This window comes from Melozone crissalis, unplaced genomic scaffold (assembly GCF_028551555.1).
Source record: "Melozone crissalis strain CALT ecotype California unplaced genomic scaffold, PUWL_Pcris_2 ptg000012l_1, whole genome shotgun sequence".
Lineage (NCBI taxonomy): Eukaryota > Metazoa > Chordata > Aves > Passeriformes > Passerellidae > Melozone > Melozone crissalis.
The window spans coordinates 16,400,429-16,419,331 of NW_026535790.1; the positions used below are offsets into that span (position 1 = coordinate 16,400,429).

The following is an 18,903-nucleotide window of genomic DNA, read 5'->3' on the forward strand; positions in this document are numbered from 1 at the left end:
CCAATCATAAAGAGCAGGGCATTCATAACAGTGTGGTATTTGTCCTCTGATTGAAGGCTACCAAGTTGTTGACTAATACGTAGCACTGGGATTTTCCTACTTGGTGCTGTTTCCCCAGCTCTTAGAAATGGGGAAATTCACTATAAGCTGAAGGGTTTGAGGTTGACTGCTTCTCCCCAGCTCAGCTTGTGCTGGTTTCACTTGCAATGAGCCACCCACACAGCAGCAAGAATTATAATGAGGTGAGAAAGCACTGGACGGCATTCTGGGGGTAGAATTTCCACGCCTGGGTCAGCCTTATAACCAGTCCCCAGTTCTTGTTTTGACGCCCTAGGGAGTTTCTGTGAGAACCAGATGTGCGTTGGCCGTGGAGCCAGTGCCTGTGGTAAACAGCCAGCTGAGGTCTGGAAGAGGTGTCTTGTACTGTGCTGCAAGTGCTGACCAGTGCACATCTGGCAGGCCCTGGGCTCGAAGGTTGTGCAGGGCAGTTCACTGCTGCCTGGTCTTTCCCCTCCACTGCCTGGCTGAGGTGCTTCAGAAACACATAGCATGCTGCTCCACAACATGACCGGGGGCAATGAAGCCATGAAATGCCTTGTTTCCTCTGCTATAGCAAGAATTAGGATACACAGTTTGGCCTGTGCTGACTATTTCATGGCCTCATTCTGAGCTATGCTGTGCCCCTGCAACAGACACCATTGTTCAGAAGTATTAGGAATTCTTCCCACTTCTGGTCAAGCCGCCTTTGCTCTTCTTGCAACTTAAAAACTTAAACAACTTGTAAGAACTGCTGTTCGTACAACTCTGGCTCTGCTCCTATATTGGGTTTGTGTAGCAAGATTTTATAGTGGATGGGGGCTACAAGGGTGGCTTTTCTGAGAAGCCACTCCCTTCCTGCCTTTTCTCCTACAGGCACGTCACTTGCTGCCAGTGGCATGAGAAGTCACCGAATGTATTAGGACTGCATGTTCTGTGGTTTACAGATGCAGCTGGCCACCCCCCTGCAGCTTGCTGTGTCAGGCCTTTGCTTTGCACATGCTGCCACAGCCGAGGTTGAAGACAGCTGGTGTGTTTTTCACCCTGTGACAGGTGCCAGAAACTGCCTCAGGCACGCTCCATTGCTGCACCAGCCCCAAGCATGGAAGAGCTGCAGCCAGGCAGGATAGGTGGGATGTGCTGATTTTTGACAGCTGTGGTAAAACAGAGCTCCATGAGATGCAGATGAGGATCTTGGCATGAACAGCTGTGTGCCAGGAGTAGTGTTCTGGTCTTGGTGTGTCCCCAGTTGCAGAGATCTGGGGACAAGCTGATCAATGTTGCCTTAAGAGGGTCAGTTTCTGCCAACCTGCGTGGAAGGAGCACGGAGTTCTGCCAGCACTGCCAGCTCAGGTGAGCACTGTGGGAATGCGTGAGTCTTGCTGACCTTGTGCAGAGATGCTCTGGGCATGCTTTGCATGGTGCAGCTGCAGATGTTGGGTTCGAGCCTGAGCAGAGCTGTAGGTTTCTGTTCCAGATAGTCAGGGTGAGTTCACAAGCACAGTCATTCCTGTTTCTCTTTACCAGCATGTGTTGGGTGATTTCCTAAGAGAAGATACAAGCCTCTGTGCAATCTCCTCCCTATGAGCGAGACGTACATGGCTACAGCTCTGTGAAGGTAAGCTCTTTTCCTCTGACTAGAGCCAAAGCAAAGTCCTTTTACAACAGCATTCATGGAGTATGGGTTCAGACTCCATGGATATTGGGGAAAACAAGAGGCTGACCGCAGTGTTGACGGCTACAGATAACTAGCAAAGGCAGAAGGGAGGAAGGAGGGCAGGATGCTGGGGTCTCTGCAGGTGACATTCAGTATTCCCCAGACTGAAAGCAATGCACTCCTCCCTCCCCTGCAGCATCCTGTGTCAGCTCACAGCCACCACCTCTAGAGCTTCAGTGTTTTTCAACCTGCTGCTTTGCTGACTAACACCTCCGCTTTCTCCCTGGCTCATTCATATTTTAGCTTGTTTCCTGAGCTTTGAGGTGGTTTCTTCTATTGCTTTCCCTTCCAGTAGAACACTGTTACTCATGTCTCAGCTGTTCCTTCTGCCATTTTTCACTAATTGTAATGTATGATTATCTTCCTCCTAAATGTCACCAGCCAGTAATGGTGCCTTTGACTCTAAAGTTATGCCAGGTCTGTATTTTTGATGCTGCTGGGAATATTGGTTTAATTCTGTTATGACAGGAAGAAAGTACAGAGGTAGTACTGTTTCTGTGGAGTTTTTTCTCTTTTTCGTCAAATCATGAACCTGATAACTCCAAGCATGAATGGTTTTATATCCTAGAGAAAGAATTGTCAGCTCTGAATGTTGTTTTTTCGATGATTTATCTTGCTGATAAATACACAATGATGTTGCCCTTCTTCCAGTGATGGCAAAATGGTTTTGGGTCATGAATAATAGAATCTTCCAAGCTTTCCCTTGTGTGCCCTTCACGCTTGCTTCTTGGTGAATATTATTGCTGCAGGCTAGGCTGAAATTACACTTTTTATGAGTTAAATTTGAGAAAAACAGGCCTTTTGGTGCAATGTGTTTAAATTTATAAAGCTATTAGTCTTAGAGTGCTACCAGTGTTCCTGTTTTTAAAGTTAGCTCTGTAATATCAAATACATATTATTGCATGGTTTAAAAGTAGTATGGCTTGTGTCTGCCAGACTATCACTCTTTGGACTGATAAGACACACTGCTCTTTCCCTCCCTCCCTCTGCACAATCAACAATATTGGCACACCTTGGAGAGTCCTGTGTAATCAGGGGGCAAAAGCTACACCACTGTCCTAGTGTGCTATCCTCACAACAGAAAGATGTTACTTCTGGGAAATTTCTGACTTAGCCACGCAGCCTCATTAACCCTGTACTGTCTCACACTGCACCCTGAGAGGTGGCAATCTCCACAGCCCACAGGCACCATCAGCTGAGACAAGTGTTTTCTAGAAGCTTGGGCCTGACATTGTGCCTGTGAGTGATCCTCAGAGCATGCAGAAGGGAGAGCTGGTCTTTCACAGAGGCCGCTCCAAACACAATGAGGAGTAGCTTCTGGATTAAGTTCATGCGACCATGCATGCCCTGACAGTGTGCAACCAGCTCAGTTACCAGCAACTGCCTGGCAAGCATGCTCAAGAGCTGCCTGCCATGGCCTGAACATTCCAAAACATCTGTTTTTCAAAGGGTGAGTCAGAGGTATGGAGGGCTTAACATGGAGCTCCCTCGTCATGCATCCTGCTGCTTTGTGCCAACTTCACTGCTGCAGTCTTCTTGGGTTATTACAGTTCCTTATTCTTGCTCATAGCTCCTCCTACCTTCACGCTGTATTGTGTGTGCCAAATCCTTCCACAGTGCTGCTCATTTCCCTCTTGTCCAAGAATACAGTGAGTGTGTGTGTGTTCCTTGAAGCCCCTTTAAAGGTACGATTAGGTGAGTTGGTGGATCCTCCCTCAGCACCAACCTTGCCATCTAAAGAGACCCGGCCCAGACACAAGTCACAGGCGTGAGATACAGCAGGGGTGAGCCCCTCACCTGTGTAGGAGCCAGATGACCTCCCTGCCTGTAGTCTAAGGACTGGTGCTGTTGCCCTGATCCTGGGCCATTTTGGGAAAGGATGGAAGCTGAATGCAGTGGTCTTTGACTGTCTCCAATGTGGCACATGCTGTACTATGCAGTTTGGCTTAGCCCTCTAATACCTTGACACTGATGCCTCCTCACTGCACAAATCTAAGCCCCACTGTGACCTTTTAGATATGAGGCTTGTGAGTTTTTATCAGCTCTCCCACCCTTTTCTCATGTAAGAAAGCAGAACAGTACAGTAATAAATGTTGTGTGGGTGTTTGGACCTGAATTCATCACCTCCTCTCACCACATCCTTCTGTTGGCACAGTAATACTGATACAGTGGTGACGTCAATCTCCACTTATCACTGTGTATTCCAATACACCCGGCCCTTGGTTGTGCACGAGTCGGCTTTGCTCTTCCTCAGTGCTAAGGAGCCCCACCTGCTCCTCAGCTCTCCAGGTGGGGTCTGCAATTGCAGTAATGATTTAACCAGGCTGGTCATGGAAGTGTTGGAGGGCTGAAATGCACAGAACAGGGCAGGTAATATCCATGTTTCCAGCAGCTCTCCCTGCTGCTAGTTTGTTCCTGCTTGATGTTGCAGCTTCACTGTAAATCTTTCTTATAGCTGATGTGGCCCTTGTGGCCCAGCATCATTGCTCTTAGCCTCTGGACAGTCAGGGCACCCCTTTGTCTCCCTGTTGCTTCAGCTTTCTGATTAGATGGCAGTGTGCATTGATAATGATTTTTTTCAAGAAGAAAGCTTATTTGGGCATATAACTGGTGGACTGTGTCTTCCACTCTTTTTTTGCTTGGGTGCAAAAAATTAATTTTCTCATGTTTGGAAATATTTTTTTCCTTTCTTTTTTTTACTTAAACTGAGTTCTTAATTAGTTTTGATTTGGAGTTTGGGGGTTTTTTGTTTGTTTTTGGGGGATTTCTTTGTGGTGGGTTTTTTTTTGTTTGCTTGGGGTTTTTTCCCCTTTTTTTGTGTGTTTTGTTGTTGTTTTCCAGGTTTTTTTTGTTTTGTGTTTTAAGTACATACATTCCCTGAAAACAGTTCAAACTGTCAGCTTAGACTGCATCAATGTTTGGCAGCTTATAGCATCATATTTCCAGATTCTTAACAAAAATAATTTTCATAAATGTCTGTCTTTATTAGTCCTATTTCCTGTTCTCTGGTATATTAAAAACTTGTAGCATCATTTACATGTCCATATTATGAATGGCTACTCAGCTTTATTGCTGTGATCTCATAAGGATATTACAGAGTTTGCAGATGTGGTACTTGGCAGCTGTAAAATGTTTGACATTTTATAACAAGTGTCTGTGTTGCAAGGATGCATGAAACTGATTCTGAGTCCCCATTTCACAGACTGAGAAAATGAAACGAGGTGGTAGAAAGGACTTTTCTAATGCCAGACTGGGAATAAGTTCCTGCCTTTGCTCATTGCCCACTGCCCTTCTTTCCTTCAGGTTAACGATCACATGCTGACAGATAAAAGCAAATGGGAAGGGTGTAAAAAATGGAGGGATGTAGGAAAGGTGGGGGCCCCAATAATAGACTGGGATTGAAGCTTGCAGGGGGCCTGACACTGGAGCATGCTTTAGAATTAGGGCTGCTATACATCTCCATTGAAGTCATGAGGTCTTTGGCATCAAACACCACCAAGAGGCTGCTGCAGAGCTGCAGCTTTCCCAGCTCTTCTGCACATATCTTGTCTGTCCATGTCCTGTCATAGCAATCTGGAGCACAGCCAGGAGGTCAGACAGTTTCAGCAGTACTGAAACTGTCTGTGGTGCTCCTAGAGGTCAGAGTCCCTTCCTACCACACTGAGGTGTGGAAATAGAAGAAGATAAATGTTGGACTAATCTGTGGGCATTGGCAAGGGTAAGAGATGGAACAGTGGCATCCCAGCTGAGGAAGTATTGTCTCTTTATTTCAGGTATTTTAGCAGATCCTACTGGTTTTCTTATTTTTGCTACTGTGCTCATCTTCATGAATCTTCCTTCTATATTACAAGGCTGTATGCTAACCTCCCCCCGTTGTGTAATGGCAGTCTCTGGTAAATCTGTAAGACATCTACCCAATCATCTACTTGGGCTCCTTGCTTTGACTTTTTCCAGTTAAGTCCTGCCTGTCCTTTCAGGTCAATGGTACCATTATCTGAGCAGAGAAAGAAAAGTAGGGGAGGTCCTTGAAAGAAACCACAAAGTCCAATAGGTAAAGGCAGCAAAGACTTTCCTTGCATTGGTCTGTTCATTTAGGCAGGAATAAGCATAAAAACAGGGAGCTAGTGCAATATCATGAATACAAAGCGTGAGAGGCCCTGCCAGTTGGATTCTGAAATAAGTGGTGGGTTTACAGACCTCTCGGAGGGCCCAGCCTTTCCCTTTCCTTTTCCTTTCTCTTTTCTTTTTCTTTCACAATTTGCCTTTCTTTGTTTTCTATGGTGGCCAAGAGTGTGGAGCATGACAGTCACAATACTAAGTGATGCTGAGATGGGCTCATGGTGCAGCCAGTCTCAGATAGCAGGATAACAGCAGGCCTTCCTCAAAGGAATGTGGATTTGGAGAAGAGCTGTGGAAGATGGGTGAGATCACAAGATGGAGTTAGACAGTGGACTGTATCTCAGTGCCTAGGGACTGCACCACCAAAAGTAATGGTAATGATGAAAGTTATTATACAGAGAAAACTTGGAGAGCTTGGACCAGAGGGGTCAAGAAAAGGTGTTTACTCAAGGCAATGTGTGATGCAGAAAGAAGGGCTGGAGTACAAAGGTAGAGTCTGCCCTGCCAGTGGCAGCAGGTGAGGGAGGATGGCCGGGTGTCTGGGGCTCCTTGCTGAGCTGGAACAGTGCTTCATGGGCAGGGTTTGTTTGGCAGGAAAGAAGGGGCAGAGCTGCATCATTGCTCCCACAGCAGGGTGTGACACCTGTGTCTGTGGCACCTCCAGAATGAGTCTTGCTAGTCTCACCTGGGCACTGACACCCTGAGAGCACATCTGTGAGCTCACATGAGGCTGCAGGGGCTTTCTGGTGGCTGCTAAATTTGTTTTGCTTTCATTATTTGAGTAAACCTGGGAAATTTTTAAACTCCACAAATGTTCCCCAAGTCTTAAAGGCTTCATGGGTTTCTCTCTGCTGGGTGACTGCCTGGGTATTTGTTGCTTGTGGTAGATGCTGCATAGGCACCCCAGGACCTAAATACCTTGAACCCCCCATATGAATACAGGCTGAGGGACAAACAGATTGAGACCAGCTCTGCTGACAAGGACCTGGGGGCAGTGGTGGAATAAAAGCTGTCCATAAGCAGGCCATATGTGCTGGTAGCCCAGAAACTCCTATGTCCTGGGGTTCTTCCCCAGTAGTGTGGGCAGCTGATGGAGGGGATTTTTCCCCTCTACTCTGCTCTCTTGGGACCCTGCCTGGTGTTCTGCCTTCAGGTCTGGGCCCCACAATGTGACGAGCATGGGGAACTGCTATATTGAGTCCAGAAGAGGCCACAGAAGTGCTTCAAGGGCTGAAGTACCTCTGCTATGTATGGCAGGCTGAGAGAGTTGGGCTTGTTCAGCCTGGGGAAGAGCAGGCTTTGAGGACACCTTACTGCAACTTTCATTATTTAAAGGGAGCCAGTAAGAAAGGTAAGGACAGACTTTTTAGCAGAGTCTGTTGCAACAGGACAAGTGGTGATGGTTTTTTTAATTAAAAGGGTAGATCACACTATGTGGCGTGGCAAATGGGCCCTTCCTGTTGTCTATGCATCCTTGCAACTTGCTTTCAATGAAATTATGTTGCCAAAATAATACACATTGCTTCTCCAAAGTCTTGCCCCATTTAAGAATAGCTTGAGAAAACAGTGCTGAAGTCTGTGCCAGATATCAAAGCCAATACTCTGCATATTTTGAGAGCATATTTTAAGTCTTTCTGTGCACATCCATGTGTTTCTATAAATATTTAAATGCTGTGAAAACACAGCCTTAAATACATTATATGACTTGAGGGCTTTGTCTTGGAGCAGGGGCTTTGGGTTGAACAGTCATTTGTATGTGATGCCATTTCCTCTGTTTTAAACATCCTGCTGTCATCTTCTCTGAAGACTTTCTTGTAGGTTCTCTTCACTATACCATTAGGGCAGCCTTTCCCTGCAGTCAGTACTATACATTGTTCTCTTGTATACTACATGGGAGTCTAGGTTTTTTTTTTTTTCTTTTTTTTCTCTGGTCTGTCTTTCTGGAGTCCCTTAACTAGATATTTCATGCTTATTTAACTACAGGTAGGCCAAATCAATGAGTTCTCACTAGCTTTCCTGACACAGACCCACAATGATATTCAGACTCCATTTGGCCAATTCACTGTGTAGCTATTTAATCTGCAGCAATGTCACTTCTAGTGGCAAGCCATTCCTAGCTGCAAGATACAATGAAGAAAAAATGGGTTAGCAATTAGCACAAGAGTCTTTCTTGTTGCCTGGATAGCCTGTGCTGCAGTCAGTTTGCTGCTTTCTCTGTGCATGTGCTAGCAAAGAGGAAAGATTTCACAGACCTGCAAGTTGGCAGGCTGTTGGTCATAACCCCCTTAGCCCATACACACAGAAGAGCTGAAGTTAATTGTGTTAATAAGGCACTCTACTTTTAGATGTTTAAATGAAAGCAAGATTAATTCCACCTCAACCTTAATCAAGTAAATGTCTGAGCAGAGCTCTAAATTGTGGGAGTATTGTTTGTGGTTGTTTTGTTTTGTTTTGTTTTTTCTTCCCCAGGACATCCAGTGAGAACCACCATGAAGAACAAACCGTGGCTCCAGAATATTTTCATCTGCCTTTTATTCCAGTACAGTAAGTCCTCAGATATTTCTTTCAGATTGTACAACCACAGGATTTATCTTAGTGACCATACGTGCCAGTTCTGATGAGATGTGCATGGCACAAGGTTGCCATGGGACAGCAAGCGGAGGATGAGGTCCTAGGCGAGAGAGTTGCATGCAGTGGTGAGTGGAGGGCAGGCACAGGAAGGTGCACACCGGGCAGAGCTCAGCCAGGCTGCATGCGGCTCTGGGGAGCAGCACCCGTGGAGAGCCTGCAGAGGCAGTGCCTGCCTTGCACTGAAACGGCTCCTAGTGACATTAGAGTAGGATTTCCCCCACCAAAAGTACCCTTTGCTGTAGAAAAGGTTCTGGTGGCCAAGACCAGGATATCCCCAGGGTTGCTGTTGTCTGGTCAGCCAGGATCAGGGTAGTGAACCTCTCCTAGTCTGAGTCCCTTTGCTTGGGACTGGACTGTGCATACAGTCACACCCCCTGCCCCCCCCTTTTTTTTTCTGGCTCCTACCCACACTGCAAACTCCAGCTGACTCAGACCTCACTTTCTGAACAGATCAGCTGGACAGAAAAAGGCAGTGACAGCCATGTCTGCAGGGAACCATGCAAGTTTAGTATCTTACCTGCTGCTTGTAGGCAAAGCATTGGACCTGCCCCAGACCTAAATAAGGAGAAAAGATGCATTCAGAATTATATCTTTCTATCACAGGGGATCACTATGATGTCTGGTCCAAGTTTTCTGTGATGCAAGCCAGGGAATTACCATGTACTAATTTCAGTTTCGATAAATCTAGATCTTACTGTTAAAAGTATTTGAGTTTTGTTTCTGAAGCTGCCAAGGAGAGACATTTCTCCTAGATCTAGATCCTAGATCTAACTGATTGGTTTTAGGATACTTAATTATTCCTCTCCCAGTGAAAAGCTGTCATCTTAATTTTTTTAACAGAGTCTTGCCCAAAGATACCCTTGCAACTTACCAGCTACCTAGGAAGAGTAGTCTGTCCACCTAGGAATAGTAATCTGTTTGACTAATCAACATAATAACCTAGAAGAACACTAATTACTGATGATTAATAACCTATAAATACTTGCTGCCCTTTCTAAAAGAATGCAAGAGTTTCCTAACCCCATTTTTTTTTAGGAGAGTAAAGTTAGGCTAAAAGAGAAAAAGTTGCTTAGGATTCTGGACTAAACAGCCCTTGGTCCAGGACCCTCAGAAGAGTCTATTGAGGGTTCAAAATAAAGTGTGAGAACTTAGTTAAAATTTAAAAAAGAATTCTGAAGTCAGTATGAAATTAAAAAGTCAAAATAAAGGTTTAAAAAAATCATATGTACATCCTTGGGACCAATCTGTTGCAAATATCCCCAAATTTCTTCTGCCACCATCCTAAACCTTTGGGTTAAGAAGGATTTTGTATGCAAATCTGAGTGCTGCCCAGAGCTTGTGTAGGGAGAATAGCATGTGCTCTGATATGTGAGGACTAGGAAGTAAATGTTGGATGACTTCAGCAGGGAAAAGTTGGACTTTGTTTTCCTCTGGACTTACCCCACCCTAGAAGGAGGCTGCACCCTCCGCTGGACACGCCTGCTGTTGGTTGTGACTGCCAATGCAGGCAGCCTGTTTGTGTGGACAGCTGTTAATTCTGGAGGGCAGAACCGATGTTTCTGGTCCTTCATTGCACACACTGTCTGCGTTCCATGGTGGTTCCCTGTGTGCAGCTTCAGCTGTAAGATTGGCCATTGGGGTTGTGGAGCATATCACGTTAACAAACAACACTCTGGACATAAGCATGTTGCAACAGGGGAGGAGGAAGCAGGGAGTGCAGCTTCTCTAACCAAGAAAGCAGCAGAACAACAAAGGGAAGTGAGCTTGCGGCATGGTTAGCATCAAAGGGTTTGGTTGCCTGATGGCTGCAAAGTAGTGTGTTCTCAGGAGGCTGGGAGCAGCCTTTACAGTAGGGGAGGACACATGCTTGATTTAAGTATGGATGTAACAATCATGAGGGTTTTCCTAGGTGAAGAGCATTTTATTCCCATCGAAAATGGGTACTACTTTACATGTTAGAAATGAATGGTCACCGCAGTAGGCATGGTTTGAACCAGCATGGCATGCTGCATCACCTGCTGGCCTTTCCTCATTCAGCCATTTCCTAGTGTAATGGTGGTGGTTCTTGTCAGCCCAGGGAGCTGTCAGGAGGGGACTTGTCAATGCAGACCTTTCTCACTGTGCTACTATCTTACCTGCCTTGAAATCCAGGGAGATAAGTGTGTTATGTACAGGACAATTGTACTTTTACAAAGCACGCGCTCTCTGAGCAGAGCTCCTGCAGAGCAAGTAGAAGAGTACAAATGCTGTTTTGTGACCACTTTCAAAAAATTACTTGATTTTCCTAATGACCAGTATAAGTTCTACAATTGCATTTCAAGTTCTCTTGAGAAGTCTGTAATTAATAAATTGTGCTTATCGGAATGTTTTGTAGAAATTACAGTAACTACAAATTTGCAGTATTTTTATTCCCAAATTTCATTAAAAATGTACTTCAAGATCCTAGAGCTGGACATAAAAAGTATTGATACTGCAGATATCAAGCTTTAGAAAACAGAAAAGAGAATGGCAAAGAAAAAATTACTAAAATAGCACTCGAAAAAATGTGTAAAGTGCTATGTAGATGTACAATGAAAACTAGACTAGCAATGAACAGTACTCAATTTTGAAAGTGGTATCATTAAAATGTTTGAATATGCTACTGTTTCTTACTGGGTTTTAGGCCTCTTCTATGTGCCATATAAGCTAAGATTCCTGCAGAAATATGTGACTCTGCTGTAGTGATTCTACAGGAGTCCCAATTTGGGCATTTCCTGATTTTGGCTGCTACAGCGTTTTTAATAGGTTTTTGTTTGACACTTATCTTGCCGTCAATGACTTGTCACCCTGTAGAGTTGGAACATGTCTTATGCCCCAAAACTGGAGACTTTCAGTGGGAGGGAGGGCGGTTGTCAGAGACTGGTCTGTTTCCTTCAGATATAGTGGGAATCCTGAGGAGTGCATATGTTGATTTATCACAGAAGTTGATATTGCATTTTCTCTTTCCAAACCTACAGCTGTGTGTTGTGAAAGCCTCACTTGTTTTGTGGACTATGTACAGACGCTGTCCTGTATCCTGCGAGATGAGTTGGGTGCTGGTTCATACAATCTCACTGCTACATGGTATGTCTTGGTGGGATGAGCAAGTCCAGTTAGCAGAAGCTTCTATATGGCCATAGCACAGCGGTGACCTTCTGTCCTCTTTGTTAGGGAGAAATCCTGGTTTTGCTGCCATGCTGGTTTTTTACTTGGTTTTTGCACCGCAGTTACAAACTGACTTCTTCCCTAGCAAAGGACCCCTGGTTCCTGTCTGCACTGACTGTGCTTCTTGCTGCTGACTGCTATGCTGGTTCCAACTTCCTTAGCATTGCCTTCTCTGCTACCATGGGAATACCTTGCCCTTTGCTGCTGTTAAAAGTGAAATATCACCTCTGTGCATTGGCAGGGCTCATGTAGATTGTCCAGTCTGCTGCTGTTCTGTCCCAGCAAGGAAGTGGATGCAGTCTTGGGCTGTGTAGCCCTGAGGAGCACCTTTCCTTTCCAGAAACACTTTCTTATTTCTCTCAAAGATGCTAAGCTGAGCAAGTAGAAAGGGAAAAAAATGTTTTGAAATTCAAAGATAATTTTTTATTTGAAGATGTTGATTTTTCATTTTAATAATTTCCTGTGCCTGGTGGTTCAGCAACAAATTAATCCAACTACCGCATGTAATACATGCAGACTTCTTTATTTTGGCTTTTTTAGGGTTCCCGAGGAAGATCCAGAAAATACTGTGGCAGCCTGCAGTCTCGTGCAATTGTCAAAAAACACCAGTCACACACAGTACATGTGCACTGTGGACATGACTGAACTCCTAGCAGATACCAAAGTCCAGGTGGATGTTACGCAGATAGCTGATAGGCAGCACGTGCTTTCCAAAGAATTTTATTTGTCAGACAACAGTAAGTACAAAAATGGTGAATTCCATAAATACTCTTTGACTTTATGTGCTAGGATAGTCTGGACAAGGATGAAAGTGGCAGCAAGCAGTGTGGGGCTATGTTTGCTGTACATTCATCTACAGAAAGCACTGTACTCTTATTATTGCTATTATGCTTGAGCTTCAAGCTGGCTTGTTCCATGCTTTTTGTGTGGAAATTCCTTTTCCCCATGAAGCAGTAGGTGATAAATATCCACCTTAGACCAATCTCATACCTAGGCTATGCAAGAGCTTGTTCTTGGCTAGATTCTAAAGGGCAGGAGGAATTACTTTATAACAAATGTCACAAATCACAGAATCCTTAAAATGGTTTGGGTTAGAAGGGACCTTAAAGATCATTCAGCTCAACTTCCTGCCATGGGCAGGGACACCTTCCACTAGACCAAGGTTGTTCCAAGCCCCATCCAACCTAATCTTGGATGCTTCCAGGGATGGAGCAGCCACAGCTCCTCTGAGCAACCTATGCTAGTTCCTCACCACCCTTACAGAGAAGATTTTCTCCCTGATATCCCATCTAACCCTGTCCTCTGTCAGTATGAAGTCATTCCCCCTTGTCCTATCACTACATGCCCTTGTCAAAAGTCTTTCTAGAGCTCTCTTGTAATATCCAAGGAGCTGGAGGCTCTCAAAAGGCTTTTGCAGTGGACACCTGAATCAACATGACATTATTTTGGGTGGCACAAGGTTTCCCAGATGTACTGGATGTGGCAGTTCCCCTTTCTGGGGCAATTCCTAGTCATTTCTCCTGCATGACACGCAGACGGAATGCAATCATGAGCTGACTTGGTGGAATGCTGGTAAGTTCTGGGCTGTGTATCAAAATGAGAAAAAAGGAGTGGTGAGCCAGGCAGATGGGTATCAGGCAGATGTAGGAGAAGGATTTTTCTATTTGGCTTCTTCTGAAACTTTACTTGAGAAACGTCATCTTTTTGGCAAATGCCTTAACATTTCAGGAAGCCTCCTTACTCCCACTGACAGACTAGAGATTGGGTAGTGGTGCTTTGCATATCTCCTAGAGGCCCTCATCCAAAGGCATCATAGCTCAGCGGTGAGCCCTGCAGACTGCTGGAGTTTTGCACTACTGCTTTTCAGTATATGAACATTCCCTGCAGGGATACAATAGCTTGCTTCTTGAGCAGATGGGGCATGGAATTGCAGTGGGTTTATGCAGTGTCTCCTAGCCTCAACTTTTCCTCATGACTCTGTTACATTGAGGGGTATTTCCCCAGTCTTGTGAGTGATCGTGACTACACAGAGTTCTTTTATGTCATGAGAAGAACAAGGTGATCTACATTTTACATAATCCCCCAGGAGTTTATTAGCTCTGTGTACTATCTTTCCTTCTCCATAGGCAATGAGGAGCTTCAGAGACAAGCAGAAGATATATTCAGAGAAATGTGGTCCTGACTTCATTATATTCCTCACATGTGGGGTTCCATGCATGGCTGAGGACAGGAATGCTGTGGATGTTCTGTAGTGTAGGAAGGCCCACCACTGCTAGGGCAGCTTTGTTCCCTACTCGCTCTGCATTGCTGTTACCATGTTGGGCCATCTCTTAACTGTATAACACCATCCTGTCTTTCAGTAAAACCACAGCCTCCATTCAACCTGACCGCTTTGTTCTCAGAGGGTTACAATATTTCTTGGGAAACCATCTACCAGAACTCTTCCTTCGACTTTTTGAATGAGGAGCTGGAGTATCAGCTGCGTTACAAAAGAAGAACTGACACCTGGGAGGTAAGTGAGATGTCAGTTTACCATCAACTAGGGTGTACCAGAAAAGAGAAGGCCAGCACAACTAAGACAGCAGCACTGGTGGGAAAAAAGTTTTCATAATTTAGAAAAAATGTCTCTGCTTGACTGGGCTGAAAACAGGAAAATCCAAAAATTAATTGAGATGCAGAAGCTGTGTGAGAAGTATTAGATCCTGTGAGGAAGACTGATAATTCATTTGATTCTCATGCTGTCCTGCCTGGAAGGCTCCCCCAGGATTGCATGTAGCTGCTGACCAGTCAGAGCATGGCCTTGCAGAAACAACATGAAAGCAGAAGAGGTTACTTTGCAGGCATCCTCATTGTGCAGCAGTGTGAGCAAAGTAAGAGCAGTCACTCTAGTGTTTGGTGTTTAATCATTCACAGACTCAGAAGACTAAAGCTGTTCATGAAGATAAACGGACATTGGTGATCCTGCCATGGGAACTACAGGCGGACACTGAGTACGAGTTCCAAGTGAGAGCTAGACCCCGGGAAGACAGTGACTATGGTGGCTTTTGGAGTGAATGGAGTTCTCCGCTGTCACTGAAAACCAGCCCTGCCGGTACATGCTGCCAGATCTCCTTGCCCTTTCAATTAGTCCAGTGTCAGAGAATGCTTTCAGAAATTTAATAAAATCTAATTAATTAGAACAAATTTTAAACAGTCCAGTGAAGACAGGTATGATTAGCTTCCTTACTGGTTATGTGAACCCCAAGCCTGGGCTGTCAGTATTGACGTTCTCACAGTGTGGCAAAAGAAAGAGCGTTTTGTGGAGTTGCTGTACATTTGGATACCACTTGCAGGAGCGCAGCCTCTAGCTACCTTTTCAGTGTCAAATGTCCAGGGTCCTATTTGCAGCTTTCAGAAATGGGAGAGATCTCCTCTACTGGGTCTTAGTGTTGTCTTCAGCTGAGGGAAGGGGGATCCTGCTCTCAAACCTGAGTTCTGTGTCTGGACTGTGATGTTGGGTCATGCTGGGTCTGGATGTTTTGTTTGGTAGCCACCACTCTGCAGTACTCTGCAGGGAGTTCACAGTATATGGAAGTACAGTGATGCTTGTCATGGTGGAGCAGAGGTTATGAAATAAGGAGCCTTTGCTCCAATAGAGCAGGTGCAAAATTACTGTGATCACTGCCAGCAGTATGTGCTGAGCTTCTCTGCTCTCACTGCTCTGCAGCTCAAACTGATGTATTACAGGGTTTACCTGGTGCAATGGCAGCATGGCCAGGCTCCATTTGCTAAGGGACATCTGAGTATTGGATCTCAAAGATGCTGCTTTTCATCACAGGTGGAGAGCAGCTACCAAGCCGTCATCTAGTCAACACCTGTCTCTAATCAGCTGCACTCTTTCACTTCACAGATCATCTGTGGAGGTTTCCCTAACCAGGAGTAAGAACAGCAGGGGTCTTTGTGGGAAGGAGCTGTCCTGCCCTAACTGTTGGCTGTCTGTTGTGCAGCCAAGTCATAGGGCAGCTGGTGTGCTGCTCCTTTCATTGATGCAGTCATCACTGAGCACCCTCAATCAAACCTGTCTGGAGTACAGATGCCCAGGTGACAGCCTCAGTATCCCAATGAGAGAATCTGGGGTAGAAATTAATCATTTAGGTTGGAAAAGACCTCAAGATGATCAGGTCCAACCTTTGACTGATGGCCATTTAATCAACTAGACCATAGTAGTAAGAGCGATGTCCAGTCTCTTGATCTCCAAGGATAGTGACTCCACCTTTTCCTTGGGCAGTCCATTCCAATGCTTGACAACACTTTGCATTTCAAAAACCCTCTCTCTTCCCCCTCACCATCTCCTGATTATTGATCAGGATATAAATGCAAGGTGAGCCTGAATGACCTTGTCTCTTTCTCCAGCAGTGACACAGACAGCAGGCATGGAATGGCTGTTGTTGTTTGGTATTGTCGTGGCAATCATGGCTTCAATCACAACATTTCTGGCCAAACAGCAGAGGTAAGAATGCTTCAGGAGGCAGAAGTCAATGCTTTTATTCTGCCTTGTTAAAGATGGGGTGTTCACATGCAGCCTTCCTTGAGTCTTGTATATCTATGAGTGGGCAGCTAAGAACCTGTGTGGGACAGCCAGGAATGGTCACTGGCTGATGTGCTGCCCCCAGTGACTTGCTTTTCACTGTGACTCTGTTGGGTCACAGTGGCTGGCTGGGCCAAGATGGTGGCACGTGGGCATGAAGCAAGGGCCACACAGCCTTCTGAGCTGTTCTCCTGGTCTTGTCTGTGCTCTGCAGTTGCCAAATAGAGCACAGTAGCCAGAGCTGCCCCCTTCCAAAGCTGACATAGGTCTCTCAATGCTGGCTGGAGGCCTCTGTCCCTCTCAGAGGCTTCTTATGCCCTTGAAGAGATATGGGATGCTGACATGGAGGAGGGCTGGACCGGTGCAGCAATAGGGCTGGCACAGCCTAGGTCCACAGAAGAATCGCATAGGTTTGTGGTCTGGCCTGCAGACCACAAACCAGCTCAGCCTCAGTGAAAATGCATTTCTAGCATGTAGTGCTTTTCCAGGAAGGAAAAAAACTGGAACCTCTTACCTCAGTGTGAATGTGTGTGTGCAAGTGCTGAGGTCTCGCCTCTAGTGAGCTTCACAAGAAAGGCTATTAGATTACTCTGGCAGCATAAGACATCCTTGGAACCTCAGCTGTTGCTAACTCACAAGGCTGGGCAAGTGATTCCAGTTGCTTGAAATGGATCTAGAGATGCCTTGATTTGCATTTGTAATGTGTAACTAACCCCAAAGCCTTTCTCTTCTCTCTTCCAGCTTGTGGAAGAAGATGGCTTGCATCCCAGACCCTGCTCCCTTTTTCAAACCTCTTTACATGGCTCATAATGGAGATTTTAAGGTATAAATGGGCTACTCAAGTGAGTGGAGTACATGGCAAACTAAAAGGCCATCATGCTATCTTGAACAAGGGATTTTCATTAGGGCAGTAGAAGGAGAAATCTATTTCAAAGGAATGCCAAACGTCTCCAGATATAAGAACCACAGCTTTCCAGTATCTGTTCAGTGCCATGAAAATCTTTGTTACATCTATACTCTTTATTCTCTGTAAGTGCTGTCTCAATGTGTGAGTTGAGTTCATGGGATTTCTGAAGCCTGGGATCCTGTCGGGAGTGTCAGAGAAAACCACAAAGCTCTCAGAGCTAATTATTTTCAATTACTTCAATTAATTCTCCTGCAGTTGCCCATATCCCATAATAACAGCATCCTCCTGTTATATTGGAGGAGTCAGTGAATTTAATTTATGTGCCTCCAAATGTGTAAGAAATTTGGTTATTTCTGTGGAACCTCAAACCTTGTGGTGCTAACCTAACCTCTCCCTGTGTTTCTTTTTCTGCAGAAGTGGGTTGGTGCATCCCATATGAAAATGACCTTTGATTTCTTTGAATGGGGAATAGTCCTTCCAGAAGTCCTAGAAGTTTACACCATGCATCCTTCCAACAGCACCCCACCGGAAGAGCTGCATGAGCTAAGAAAGAATCTGCCTTGCAAGCCCTGTGTGTCTTGCCTGACTACCCCAGGTCATGGTAGCCAGTCACCGTGGTGCAGTGTAAACAGCAGTGATGGGACTGAGGACCAGTCATATGGGCATTTGTCAATTGATACAGTGACTGTGGCTGATGAATTTACATCTTGTAACTGCCAGTGCAGCTGTAATCATGTGTACAAGGAACATGACCATGCCAACAAGGAAGATGATAGTGCTGGAGAACCCGGTTACCCCAAGGTTAACCTTGATGAGGAAGACAGAAAGATATCCGGTGACTTACATTTGGCTGATCTGAGTACACAGGACAAAATACTTGCTTCAGGCTCTGTGTCCACAGACCACCTGAGGAGCACAAGTGTCCCAGTCAACCAGCAAGGAGAAAGGGGAGTGGAAGGAGGTGTGGGGAGCATCCTAGAAGCCCTTTGCTTGCAGCCTTATCAGTGGGATTTGGAAAATCCAGGTTCTCTACCCTCTCCTGATGGTGAAAGTGTTTCCTACAGTGAAGGCTCCTATGACTTCTTCCCTCACAATACAAAGCCTGGTGACAGTTATCCTTTGATCTGTGTAGATTTGGACACTATTGACAGTGGCTTTGTAGACTCAGACTGTGGAAGTCCAGTTGACTCTGAATTTGGGCAAAACAGTCAGACCATTTGTGGGTCCATCCCTCTTGAGCAAGAGGGGCAAGACTTTACAAGGAGCTACGTCAAGCAGTGGGTCTCCTGCCGCCCTGAGAGCCCTGTCAGTGGGACACAGACAAACTAAGGACTGGATGAGTGTGGGGCCTTTTTCATAGTGTGCCAGGAGCAAACGGCTAGCAAAATTCAGAAGAGAAAAGTTTACTTTGTGTAAGCTCTATTGCATAAGTTGACACCTGTTAGGTCCACAGAAATATACCTGTTTCTATTCCCACTCATCCTATTAATGTCTCAAATTTATTGTGATTGATTGTTCTTGAGTTCTGTTGGGTTTTGTTTTTTTTTAGAATCACAGATCAAACCTCCCTTGATGTCAAAAAAAAAAAAGTTAGAAAAAAGGACCTGTACCTTGAAAATTATCCTTTGGCTTATATGGATATGAAAATTTTTTTGCAATAATCTTATAAAGAGTACAGAACTTTATTTCCCCTGGTATTCTCACATGACTTAAGAGTTCGGCTGCACATGGAACCTTAGAATC

General features: G+C 45.2%; 1 protein-coding gene across 2 annotated transcripts; it reads left to right on the top strand.

The window, feature by feature from the left end:
• The first annotated feature begins 242 nt into the window (after positions 1-242).
• IL21R (interleukin 21 receptor) lies at positions 243-18,701 on the top strand. Of its 2 annotated transcripts, XM_054271281.1 has the most exons (9): positions 243-1,654; positions 8,342-8,416; positions 11,500-11,605; positions 12,227-12,423; positions 14,047-14,198; positions 14,600-14,777; positions 16,079-16,175; positions 16,995-17,076; positions 17,575-18,701. In XM_054271281.1, exons 2-9 carry the CDS (start codon positions 8,362-8,364, stop codon positions 18,487-18,489), a joined length of 1,782 nt encoding a protein of 593 aa, XP_054127256.1. In that variant the 5' UTR covers positions 243-1,654; positions 8,342-8,361; the 3' UTR covers positions 18,490-18,701. The 2 variants fall into 2 exon arrangements, with proteins under 2 accessions (XP_054127256.1, XP_054127257.1); XM_054271282.1 differs by lacking the exon at positions 243-1,654 and having other exon boundaries at positions 8,180-8,416; positions 16,082-16,175.
• The last annotated feature ends 202 nt before the right edge of the window (positions 18,702-18,903 follow it).

Bases quoted from the DNA above. Each gene is read 5' to 3' on its own strand.
- IL21R (XM_054271281.1), top strand. From the start codon at position 8,362: ATGAAGAACAAACCGTGGCTCCAGAATATTTTCATCTGCCTTTTATTC. The intron at 14,199-14,599 runs GTAAGTGAGATG...AATCATTCACAG, and splicing joins GAAGAACTGACACCTGGGAG to ACTCAGAAGACTAAAGCTGT. The intron at 14,778-16,078 runs GTACATGCTGCC...CTCTTTCTCCAG, and splicing joins ACTGAAAACCAGCCCTGCCG to CAGTGACACAGACAGCAGGC.